The 12,407-nt window shown below is 53.1% G+C and overlaps 1 protein-coding gene across 8 annotated transcripts in view; it reads left to right on the top strand.

Annotated features, from left to right (window-relative positions):
• LOC129519243 (NADPH--cytochrome P450 reductase) overlaps window positions 1-12,407 on the top strand; it is a 67,292-nt gene that overhangs the window by 39,404 nt on the left and 15,481 nt on the right. The window contains exon 1 of one of the 8 annotated variants that reach the window (XM_055339614.1): window positions 11,020-11,275. The exons of the other annotated variants lie outside the window; for them this stretch is intronic. Within the exon in view, the coding sequence (XP_055195589.1) occupies window positions 11,229-11,275 (47 nt within the window). The 5' untranslated portion in view covers window positions 11,020-11,228. Of the gene's footprint in view, window positions 1-11,019; window positions 11,276-12,407 lie in introns of those variants that run through there. 8 annotated transcript variants of the gene reach the window in all.

The following is a 12,407-nucleotide window of genomic DNA, read 5'->3' as shown; positions in this document are numbered from 1 at the left end:
TTGAGCCCCACATTGAACATTTCTGTGACTGGATGCATGGAGAGTTCTTGCTCACCCTCAGGACACCACTGGGTGTGGCAGTGTCTGCCTGGAGTTTGCGTCGGATCCCATGGATCAGGGCTCAGTGCCACAAGCTCCCCGTCTCAGACACCTGCTGCGAGTGCTCTTATTACCTGTGCTTCCCACCAACCAGCTCTAAGTCAGAAGTTCCCAGAACCCCCTCCTCAGGTGTGATTCATTTGCTAGAGTGGCTCGAAGAGCTCAGGGAAGCAGTTTACTTACTAGGTTATGGGTTTATTAGAAAGGATGTAAGTCAGGAACAGCTAGATGGAAGAGGTGCAGGGGACAAAGTATGAGGGAGGCTCTGGAGCTTTATGCCCTTCCCCTATGAAAGGGTGGCAGGCGGGGAGCACCATCCTCCAAGCACCTGCAAGGAAGTATTCAGCAACCTAAAATCTGAAGCTCTCCAAACCTTGTGCTCTTGGGTTTTTATGGAGGAGTCATTACATCAGTTCAGTTGTGACTGATGAAATCATCTGCCACTGAGGGTTCATTCACCCTGTGGCCCCCTCCCCTGCCCAGAGGTCAGCGGCAGGCCTGAAAGTTCAGACCCTCTGATCACATGGTTGGTTTGCCTGCAAACCAGCCTTGTTCACAGGGGCTTTCTAGAAATTGCTTTATTAACATAAATTCCAGTGTGGCTGAAAGAGTCTGGTTCTGAAGAATGGGAGACACCTCTGTTGCTCTTATCACTTAGGAAATGCCAAGGGTTTTAGGAGCTCTGTGCCAGAAACGGTAAAGACCAAATGCTTATTTATTGTAAGTCACAATGTCATAGACAGTGTCCTGCTTGACCTTACTAATAACATTGTGTTCTTTTAACTTTACTGATTTTTTTTTTTTAACCTTCTGTAAATCTTCCTTGGAAGAAGGTTTAAGCAAAAAGAGTCTAGCCCGGAGCAGGTCTCAGGTACAGACCCCAGGGCCACACTGAGGCCGAATTCCCCAGGCTGGGCAGCCTGGAGACTCAGGGTCATATCGGCTTCTAATTCTCTGTTCCAGTTGTGGTGACTGTTTCCTTTCCTGGAAAAGTTACAGCCTTCAGACATCACAGCTGATATCCAGAGAACACGGCCCTCATGCCACGGACAGCACAACAGTTTTCCATTTTAGAAAGCTCAGCAAATCTCTCCCAAGGTCTCACTCTGTCCCGGGGTGCCACGAATGAAACAGAGGAAGTCTCTAGTTCACTGAGCTCACAGACTGGTGCTGGTGGTCCTGGGCAAGACCTTCCCTTCATCCTGCCTCAGTCTCCCCTCTGCAAAGTGGAAGCAGTGACTACATCCCCGAGGGCTTATGTGAGCATTAGGCGAGGTGACAGTGAAGTCACCTAGCACATTCTTGATGCCGGTGGCTGCAGAGTGTGTCAGAGCATATTTTGTGTCAAGCTTGCACTGGGCCCTGCAAGAAGATCAGGGTGGTTTTACATGAAAGAACATGTGCAGTCAGGATGTTGGGAGGGACTTCATAGAAAGGCTTTAGGAAATGCTCTCGTGTGTGTTGTCTAATTGGGGCCTTTGTAACAGTCTCACACACGAGGCAGGCCAGAGACATGGGCTTCAGAAAACTAAGAAGGAGGTACTGGGAAGGTGTGCTGAGGGAGGCCGTGTGGAGCGGCCCTAGAAGGTGCCATCATGCCCTGGGGCTTGGAGTGGGGATGGCAGGACCAGCCGATGGGCAGGAATCCAGACTCCTGTGCTGTGGCTGGTCCAGGTCCCTTCCTGGGGTAGAAAGTATTTGGGGGAAAAAATGTGGTACTCAAGGTAAGGGACCCTGTCTGGTGGCCTGTGTTTCCTCGCCTGTGAAGCAGAGGTGTCTTCTGCACTTGTGCCCCGAGTGAGGACATAGGTGTGCCGTGGGAGCAGGTGGAGCCACTGTCCTCCCCATCACTTCTCCGGCCTTGCAAGATGTGCCTGAAATAAAACCAGGAGACTGGGAGTGCTAGTGGCTCATAGGTTCTGTCTCTTTGCCAAGGCAGGAGATTGGGTTTCCTTCTTTTTAATGCTGAAGTTCCAGCTTCTCCATGAGGGGTCTACACGCTGCCCAGCACCTCTTGTCCTGTACTAGACCGTGTGGAAGCCTGCAGGGGCCAGGTTGCCTGTGCCCTCTGCAGGGACCCCTTCCCAGTGCAGTGAGTCTAGGCCCCAGAGTCAAGTGACAAAGGTTTGAGTCCTGCCTCTACCCCCTAGTGGTCATGTGACATTTCCCATGACTTAATCTTCTCGGAAACCGTGCCTTTGGCTCTTAATGGAGCCTTATCTCCTGGGGCTGTAAAACTGAAATGCCGTAATCATCAGTGAGTGCTCCGCCCAGGTCCATGTGCAAATGGCCATGGCCCTGCCCCCGAATGAGACACGTATTATTATTTTTCTCCTTACTATTAATATCCTGCCCAGTCTAACCAGAGCCCTTCAAGGAAGGCTTTTTATCACCCCACTTTGCAGATGAGTCAGTAACCTAGGACCGAGATCACCTAACTTACAGGTAGCGGAGCCAATCATCAAGCCAGACCTGCAGACTCTGCAAGCCACACTTCCCCCTTCGTCACAATGCCCTTGGCCTCTTGTGATAGTGCGAATGCTCTGTTCACGCCTGAGAAAATGGACTCAGAGAGGTCCCTCAGCTGGGATCCCGGGGTCACAAGCCTGGCCCTCCTGCTGTAAACCCCACACCTCTGTCCCTGACCACTTCGGTCCCCAGCCAGCACCGGTGGTCCTTGCCGCAGCACAGAGCCTCTGCAACCACCAGCTCCATGGGGAATCACAGGGCTTAGTGTGGGGACTGTGCGTGGCCCCGGGCTGCATGGTTAGCATGGTGTGGAGCCACAGATGTGGACTAGGCAGTCGGAGCCTGATGGAAGTGTGTTCTTTAGAGCAGTGGAAGGATCACATCCTGATCAGAGGTTCCAGGTGGGCTGTGTGGGGGATGGGTGAGAGCTGTTGGGAGGTGGGTAGAGGGGGCGCTCCAGGAGGCAGGCCCGAGAGAAGGGAGTCCCAGGGCCTTGCATAGCTAAGGCACAGTTTTTTGTTTTTTTAAAAGATTTTATTTATTTATTCATGAGAGACAGAGAGAGAGAGGCAGAGACACAGGCAGAGGGAGAAGCAGGCTCCATGCAGGGAGCCCGACGTGGGACTCAATTCCAGGAACCTAGGATCATGACCTGAGCCAAAAGCAGATGCTCAACCACTGAGCTACCTGGGCGCCCTGCAAAGGCCCAGTTGATGGGACACAGGGACCTGGGTGTGAAGAGCCAGGGGGAGTCTGTGCATAGGGCAGCCGCTCAGAGCCAGTTTGGGAGTTGGGGAGACAGATGATGCCTCTAGGAGTAGCCAGGCAGGGCTGGGGAGCTGAGCAGAACCCAAAGTTAAGAGATTTGGACCCTTTGTAAGCAGTGGGGGTTGGGGTGACTAGGGAAGAGAAAGGCTGGGCTGCTAGAAGGAAGATCGTGACTTTTTTAGGCTTTTGTTTTTTGTGTTAAGGCTGAGAGTGAGCTGTGGTTAGCAGGGTTAGGCCACTTGCCATTCCTTTGGTCCCTGTGGCCAGCTGGGAGAGATGGGTAGCAAGAGACCAGGGAGAGTCAGAGGGCAGGTCAGTTCTGGAAAGTCTGCTTTGTTTTTGTCCATCACCTTCCTGCTGAAGTGTATGTGGCATATAAACGTAAAAGTACGCACAATATGAGGCCCCTGTTGTCTGTGTCACTGAGCATGCACCCTAAGGTTTATAGGGTGTTCTTTGGTCTCATTTGGTATTCCATTATGTGAATAATCATGATTTCTTCATTCTGATAATGATGGACGTTCCAACGATTTCCAGTCAGGAGAACATTCTAGTAGGCGTTTTGGGTTCCCACACACGCTTCTGTACCACATGCATTGTGACCTGCGGTTGGCAGATTTGGATTCAGCTCTAGTGGATCCTGCTAAACGGTTTTCCGGTTTGTCCCAGCGCCTGGCCCCCACCAGCATGTCCCAGCCTCACACTTGCTTTTCTCAACTCTTTTATCATAGCCGTGTGAATAGGCATGTGCCACCATCCTATCTTAATTTGTGTTTCTCTGAAGACCCATGACCCTGTCATATGTTCTGTTGGCCATTTAGATATTTTTTGTGAAGGTCTGTTTGTTCACGACTTTGCCCATTTCTCCCACTGGGTTATCGGCCCCATTGATTTGTCAGGATACTTTATATTCTAGATAGGAGGCCTTTGTTAGATAAATGTTCTGTAAATATCATCTTACTTCTGTAACTTGCCTCCTTACTCTTACTCATGTCTTTTGATGATCAGAAGTGCTTGACTTAGACTAAGTCCAATTACTCGACCTTCTGGTTGACCTTAAGAAACTTTTACTTTTATGTGCCACATACACTTCAGCAGGAAGGTGATGGACAAAAGCAAAGCAGACTTTCCAGAACTGACCTGCCCTCTGACTCTCCCAGGGTAAGAATTCTTATCCCAGAGTCATCAAGATGTTCTTTTTGTTTTCTTCTAAAAGCTTCCTTGAGGGGCGCCTGGGTGGCTCAGTTGGTTAAGCATCCAACTCTTGGTTTCAGCTCAGGTCATGATCTTGAGATTGTGAGATCAAGCCTTGCATGGGGCTCCATGCTCAGTGGGGGGTCCACTTCTCCCTCTCCCTCCTCCCCTCCCCCTGCTTGTGCCCTCTCTTTCTCTCTCTCTCTCTCTCAAATAAATAAGTAAATCTTAAAAAAAAAAAAGCCTCCTTGGTATCCTTGGTATAGCTTTTGAACTTAGACCATCCAGCTGACACTGATTTGACATTGGCCAGTTGCATGTGGCACTTCAAGGCTTATTTTGTCATCTGCGGGCGTCCATCCACTGGACCTGACACAGGTATTGAAAAAGGCCCTTGTCTTCCCAATGCCCTTGACATTTCCATGTAACTTGTAGAACCAGCTTGTCAATGTCCACCAAAACCAAAGTGGGGGATAAAGCCAACCTTACTGGGGCTTTAGTTGAGATTGGATCATATCTGAATTCATTGGCACCTTACAATATGGAGTCTTCTGGTATACAAACACAGTTGTATGCCCTGGGGAGGCCTTTTGAACTGTTTATAATAGCAATTAAAGGCTTGTTAAAGAGAGCAGCACATTCTCTTAATGATGCTGGTAATAACTCCAAAAGTGGCTCTTTCCTAACCACTTCCACGTAGTCCTCAGCCTTCCCCCAGCTTGTGCCCTTGGACAGAGAGTTCCATGCCAGGGTGGCTCCTGGTCGAAGGCCACCCAGGGTATGTTGGTTCCCATAGGAGTCTGAAGCTTCAGGGGTCCCTGGTGTGCCCACTTTGCTCACACATGGAACATAGCAGTCTGCATAGAGCCCCCATCTTGTCAGATGGACATTTGTATTTCTGCCTCCCATAGTGCAGAGAGGGCACCCATCCGTGTCTGGGACCCTTGAGTGGGACATTCAGAGAATGGCTGTTGAATTAGTGCTAAACCGGTTTCTGCGGCTGCCTCTGGGGCAGACTAGCCCACAGGCTGGCCTTAGCTTACACAGGTGTTTTAGATTTTTAAATTAGAATACTGTTTTAAATTAGAACATTTAGGGGCACCCAGATGGCTCAGTTAAGTGTCTGACTCTTGATTTCACCTCAGGGTCATGAGATCCATGGGGCTTGGATCCATGGGGCTCCAAGCCCCATGTTGGGCATGGAGCCTGCCTAAGATTTTCTCTCTCCCTCTCCCTCTCCCCCTCACCCCTCCCCTAAAAAAATTAATAAAAAGTAAATTGGAACATTTAAATGAGAACATTGAAAAGGTTGGCACATAAAGCCCAGATTTATAGCTAATCTTGAAAAAAAAAAAATCAGATGCTCTGGGTCCCCAGTGATCCCCACCAGCAGTGGTGCAGCTCAATAGGGCCACCCTTCTAGGTGGGCCTGCACACTGTCCCAGCCCAGGCTGCTGGGTTCTTCTGCTCTGTTGGAGGTGAGGGACAATGTCGAACCCCCCCACAGACACACATACCTTGGCTTCACATCTGGTGCCCGAGAGTACTTTAAAGAAAAACAAAGCTTTTTGTTGTGGAACATTTCAAACAAACCCTAAAGCATAGAGTGTAGAAGAGTGAACTTGAGCACCAGCACAGATCACTCAGCATCAACAGCCTTCTATCCTGTGTAGTCTTGTTTTCTCCCCTCCCCTTTTTTTTTAAAATGATTTTATTAATTTACTTGAGAGTGGGAATGAGCAATGAGCAGGGACAGAGGGAAAGAGGGAGAAGCAGACTACCCACTGAGCAGGCAGCCTGATGCGGGGCTCAACCCCAGGACCCTGGGATCATGACCTGAGCAGAAGGCAGACACTTCACTGTCTGAGCCCCTCAGGTGTCCCACTCCTGGCTTATCTTAAAGCCATCATGTTTTATAAATAGTCATGCAACCCATGTGAAATCTGAATAAAGGAATCCTGATTTTGGAGCAAATTTGGAAATCTTTCATACAAAATTAATGACCTGTGTAAACAGTTCAGTCTTCTAAAATTCAAGGGCCCTCCCTTTTCAACACAGCTCAGGTGCTGTCCTCACAGCCTGAGAGCCAGCCACAAGCTTCAGGATCTTCAGACACTCAGTAGTATTTGTTTATGGTTCCTGAGTAGCTGGTACATTTTTTTAAACACTTTTTAAAATTTAGGATCTAAGCAAGACTACAGTTAATAAGTAAATCTTGTCTCTCTCTTGGGGGGTGAGGTATGATGAGGTATAATTTACATGCAGCCAAACATACCTTTTTCAAGTTTATAGTTTGGGGCACCCACGTGGCTCGGTTGAGTGTGCAACTCTTGATCCCAGTTCAGGTCTTGGTCTCAGGGTTGAGTTCAAAACCTCATTGGGCTCCACACTGGGCATGGAGCCTATTTTAAAAAAAAAAAAGTACAGTCTGATGAGTTCTGCCGGAGGCATGTGGTTGTCTAACCACTATTACAGTTAAGACAGCACGTTCCTCATTCCCCAAATTCCACCCCCATCCCTTCGTAGTTAACGCCCCACCTTGATTGACCATGATCTTATTTCTTTCCCTCTACTTTTGCCTTTTCCCAAATGTCCTGTGAATGGAATTATGTAGCTACAGCCTTTTGTGCCTGGCTTCTCCCTCTTCCCCTTAACACCACAGGAAGTTTCTCTCTGGATGGGCTTCCCCTCCATTCCTGGTAACTCCCAGCACCATTTTTTGTTCCAGAAACCAGATCGTTTGTTTCACAGTTTCCCACAGTCTGGATTTTGCTGATTGCATCCCACTGGGGCTTGCTGCTAAAAAGCCACAAAGGAACCCATTTTCCTGTGTGACCTTTATCTGGGGGCTTGCACTCAACCGAAGGGCCGGGAAGGCGCGGAGTCCAGGCTGCCAGCCTCATTTCCATCTGTCTGGAACTTTCGAGTGCTGGCAGATGAAAAGTGAACCAGGGTCCTTCCACCTCCAATTCAGGGTCACTTCTTCTGTAGGGAGGTCCTGGGCTCGGCCAAATGTGAAAATAGAAGCACACACGAGTTGTACAAAGAGGCAAGAGTGGAGGAGAGGCTTCTGTGGATGGGGAGGGTGGATGGTGCCCAAAGCCTCCCACCGTCAGGGGAAGTGGTGGGAAAGGGGGTTGGGGTATGCACACCCGCAAGCTCAGGGCTGGGCTTCTTTTTTTTTTTTTTAATGTTTTTAATTTTTATTTATTTATGATAGTCACACAGAGAGAGAGAGGCAGAGACACAGGCAGAGGGAGAAGCAGGCTCCATGCACCGGGAGCCCAACGTGGGATTCGATCCCGGGTCTCCAGGATCGCGCCCTGGGCCAAAGGCAGGCGCCAAACCACTGCGCCACCCAGGGATCCCTGGGCTTTTTTTTTTTTTTTTTAAGATTTTATTTGTTTATTCATGAGAGACACAGAGAGGGAGGCAGAGACACAGGCAGAGGGAGAAGCAGGCTCCATGCAGGGAGCCCGACGTGGGCCTCGATCCCAGAACCCCGGGATCACGCCCTAAGCTGAAGGCAGATACTCAACCACTGAGCCACCCAGGCACCCCAGGGCTGGGTTTTCCACCACCACCTGACCACGAGGGACTTCATGGCCTCTCCTTCCTCCCCGTCCCCTGATGAGATTGGAGTGATTTTGCCATTTTGCCTACCACGTGCTACTCTGAAGGTGGCCTGTCTGCCAATCTGGGCGTCAGTGGACATCTTGACCTCTCTAGGCCACACCCAGGGCTCGCTGCTGGTAGCTCCATTTCTGCTCCAGGCACCAGGAGCAGGGATCTGCTGTGTGTCCTCGTGGGCTCATGTGCCATTGGGAGAGATGAGTGTGTCCAGAGGTAGTGGAAATGCAGAAGAGGGCCACCCCCTCCCATTGGTAGGTATGTCAGGACTGCGGTACCCCTGGACTGATTCGGAGGCTCAGTGGAAAGCTGGCATTGACAGACGGGCATAGATGAGGGCCAGGCATAGATGATGGCCAGCAGCACACAGAGCAGGACACATGGAGCAGAAGCACTTGCAGAATCTCAGGGCGAGGACCAGTGGGGCTGCTCTGGGAAAAGTGAGTCTGGTAGAGCCCAGGTGGAGGTCACCAGGGGAATCGGTTGTCATGAAGGGAGTTGAGGGTCGCCAAGGGAATTGGGGGTCATGGAGGAGTCAGAGGTCATTGAGGGAGTTGGGGTGGTGAAGGGCCTCAGAAGTCACAGGGGAGCTGAGACAGGAGAGAAGAGGCTGGGGGTGAATCTTCCAGGGCCTTGGGCCCTCCTGGGAGCCGGGTAAAGGGAAAGGAGCCAGGTAAACTGGGACAGTGTCCTGAGAGCAGTGGGCCCTTAAAGAGCAGTCAGGGTGGCTTGGAGGAAGGTCACCTAGTGGCACTGGCATTGACCAGTGGGCATTGGCCAGGGCCCAGGTGCCTGGGAGGGAGAGCGGGGCATGAGAAGCAGAAAGTGTCAGCGGTGCAGAGAAAGGGTTCTGTGCCAGGGCTTTTCTAAAACAGGGTTCTTGTCCCCATTTGCAAATGGCAAGGCTGAAGTGACAAGAGCCAAGGCATCAGAGCAGAGGAGGACTGTCACTGTCCCTGGCGAATAACCCTGAGCAGGACCATGGCCCTGTATCTCTCGCTTTCCTGCACAAGAGCACTGGCCCTGCCTATACCCAGCCTGCCAGAGTCACTGCCCGGGCCTCTGCAGGGCAGAAGGGCAAAGCCAGCGTGCTGCCGCATGTGCTGGGGAGGCAGGCCACCCGGACCACACACAGCAGGTATAAAGGCCTGACCTGCGTGTTGGTGAACACATGTTGAAGGCTGTATGGGGGAGGGGGGATCTCCCTGAGGGAAACAGCAGCCCCTTGGAGCCTCAGAGCACCCCAAATGATGAGGGCTGGGGATTCCTGAAGATCCCTGGGAGGGGCCAGGAAGTGCTCTCTGAGTGTGTCCAGGGACTCCCATAAGCTGTGCTTGGCTCCACAGGGCCCAGGGCCCGTGGAGGCATCGGGAAATGCCAGGGCTCTGGGCTTTCCTGGCCTGGAGTTGGCTTCCTGCTCCCCTCCCCTGCCCCCACCCGGAGCCTCGCTGTCCTTGGCCGTGAAATAAGGATAGAAGTCCTTGCCCACTTGGCACGGGAGGGAGGAGTAAATGAAATACAATATAGACCTCCTTGAATACTAGCTGGCAAACAGTAGGCACTCAGCAAGTCATAGTTCCCATTCTGTGTTTTGGCTTTGACCCAAGGCCTCCCATAGTGCTTGAACTTCCCGCCTGCCAGAGACCAGCCACAGCAGGAGGCGCCCTCCCTGCTGGGTGCTCCCCTGCTGGTCCGTTCCTGCTCTTTTGGGCAGGAGAGCTACTGGTTCAGATTTAAGCTCCAGCGAATCACTTTGTTTTCAGCAAAGGCAGCTCTTGCAAACCGTTCACTGTCAGCCACAGGGCCCTGGGACTGTTCTGCCTGCAGTAGAGAAATCTGGGCTCGCCTGGTGACCCCATCCCAGCCAGCCTGACCCCCCACCCCCACCCCACCTCTGCCCGGCATGTGGCGGCTCCCCGGGGAGCACAGAACCTGCTACCACACCAGGCTTTGGGAGGCAGCTATTCCACAGCAGCTGTCCCCTGTGTCGCCAAGGTCAGGGCAAAGTCTCAGGAGAAATTCATGCCATAGAGAATCACACTTGAGTTGGGAGTTCTGCAAACTCCTCTGCATGTTGGCCAGGACTGGAAATGAAATGAATCTCACTGGGACGTCTTGATTCATCCCTTTCCAAGTGACTCAGGGCTTTCGTGCGCCCTCCTTTCCATCCTCTCCACATGGCAGCCTACAGTTGACTTCTGAGGCCCGCACCAGAGGGCCTTCTGCTCCCAATTTAGGAGTGGAGAGCCCTCATTGGACCCGCGTCGTCTCTGGGCCCCCAGCCTGGGCCAGCTGCTGCCTCCTCCGCTGGCTTTTTGTATTTGGGTGCCTCTGAAGGCTGCTCCTTGGGAGGAAGCGTCACAGCAAATGTGGGGGCCCTTGTGTAGGGCACCTGCCCCCTGCGCAGCGGGAGGGTTCTGTGTGGCTTCTCTGCACACACACTGCTCCCAGGTGGCCGCCCCGTGTCTCGGGCTCTGTGGCCCACAGTTCTTTTGTGAGGAGGAAGACGGGAACCAGAGCTAATTTAAAATGATCCTGAGGCGCCCTGGCAGTGGGATCAATGTGGCTTCCTTTGTGGAGAGACAGCCCTGCCATAGCAACCTGCACAACTGCCTTCTAGTGTCTCGAAGAGCTTTATTCAACCTCATGACTTCCTTTTTTTTTTTTTTTTCAATTAATTGGGAAGGGGGGAGGAAGTAGGGAGCAAGGGCTCTGGTATAAACAGTTACCAAGGAGACCCGGAGTTGGGGTTGGAAAGGTTTTCTCCTTCCCTCGGTCCATACAGGAGGAGGAGGGGTGTGTGCCCAAACGCAGGGGATCACGGGAGGTCTCAGGCTGGAGTCGCAAGTCCTCCCTGTGCCTGTGGGGACAGATGCAGGCGGGGACTCGGCAGAGGCTCCACCAGGGCTGGGGTGTCTGGGGCCTTCCCAGAGTTCACGGCTGGACTGCCGGCCCGGCCAGCACTGCGGAGGGATGGACAGAGCCCGAGTTTCTGACCACCGGCTCCCTGCCCGTTTCTGGGAGGCAACTGGAACCTGCCTTTAAGTCCTGGGGTCGGGAGAGAAGCCATGGGGTGCACGTACTCCTCTCCGCGGGATGAGCCCACCCTCAGAAGGTCAGTTCCAGATGTGGTGTCCCTGCGGCTCCTTCCTGGGCAGGGCTGCCCTGGAGGCGTGAAGAGGGTGCCCTGTGGAGCTGATCAGCAGAGCTGGGGCGGTTCCCCGGGGGGTCAGCGGGACATGGGGCCAGCAATCCCTTCCGTCCTGGTTTGCAGGCTGCATTTCCCAACTCCCGAAGGAAAGGAATTTGGACTGGAAACCAGAAAGGCCCAGTCACCGATTCTTCCCCCTGGAAAAGAGTGGGTCCCAGGTGCACAGCCCTGTGTGAGGCTGTCAGGCGGGGTTGGGTCGAGCGGGTTGAGGCACCCACGTGTGCACCCACCTGGAACAGGTGAACTCTGGCAGCAGGGCTCTGCAGCCTGGGCAGGTTCTGCTGCTGCTCAAGGCCGCGTGTAACCAGTAGGAAGTCAGGAAACTGCCGAGGGTCATGTCGGGGCGGGGACTGGAGGCACAGGGTCCTCCTTAGCCTCCTTGGCTTTCCCTTTCCCCGTGCAGCGCGGTCTGCCCTGGATCTCTGGAAGCCACCCCGGGAGCCCGGGGAGAGGGTGGGAGTGTCCCTGCTTCCCCAGGGGCTGAAGCTGTTGGAGGGGCCGTGGCGGCACCGGAGGGCCAGCCCAACTAGCCCATCTAGCCCGCCCTGGAACGTTCCCAGCCAGACCCTGCCCCCACTTCCTGAGCCACCAGCCTGCCACGCACCCAGGGAAGCCAGAGCTGAGCTCCGCCCCCCCACCCCACCCACCCGCCCCAGGGGCCTCATCCAAGAGCCCATCGGCTGCCCAGTTTCTGTGGCTTTCCTCTGGGAGTGGTTTTCTGTCTCTGAGAATAGAGCTCAGTCCTTCCCGGAAGCCACTCTAGTGTCTTCAGACGCCCTGCGGGCGGACCCAGACGTCTGGTCTTAGCATGTGCCACCTGGTGCCGCTGAGTGTCTGTGAAGTCAGAGCGATCCAAAGGGCTTTCTTCTTTATCCCTGAGAGTTAACTGTACCCCAGATGCTGTACGGGGAGGGCAGGCCACAGAAGCCAAGGCACAGCGCTTTCAGTAAGACGGTTTCGCGGCCTTTCGAGGCTGCCGCTTGTCTGTCACAGGCCCGTTTGGTGGCAGATCCAGGATTCAAGCTGCCTCCCCCGC

This window comes from Nyctereutes procyonoides, unplaced genomic scaffold (assembly GCF_905146905.1).
Source record: "Nyctereutes procyonoides isolate TBG_1078 unplaced genomic scaffold, NYPRO_anot_genome, whole genome shotgun sequence".
Taxonomy (NCBI): domain Eukaryota; kingdom Metazoa; phylum Chordata; class Mammalia; order Carnivora; family Canidae; genus Nyctereutes; species Nyctereutes procyonoides.
The sequence above is the reverse complement of the archived record's forward strand: the minus strand, read 5'-3'. Positions and strand labels throughout refer to the sequence as shown.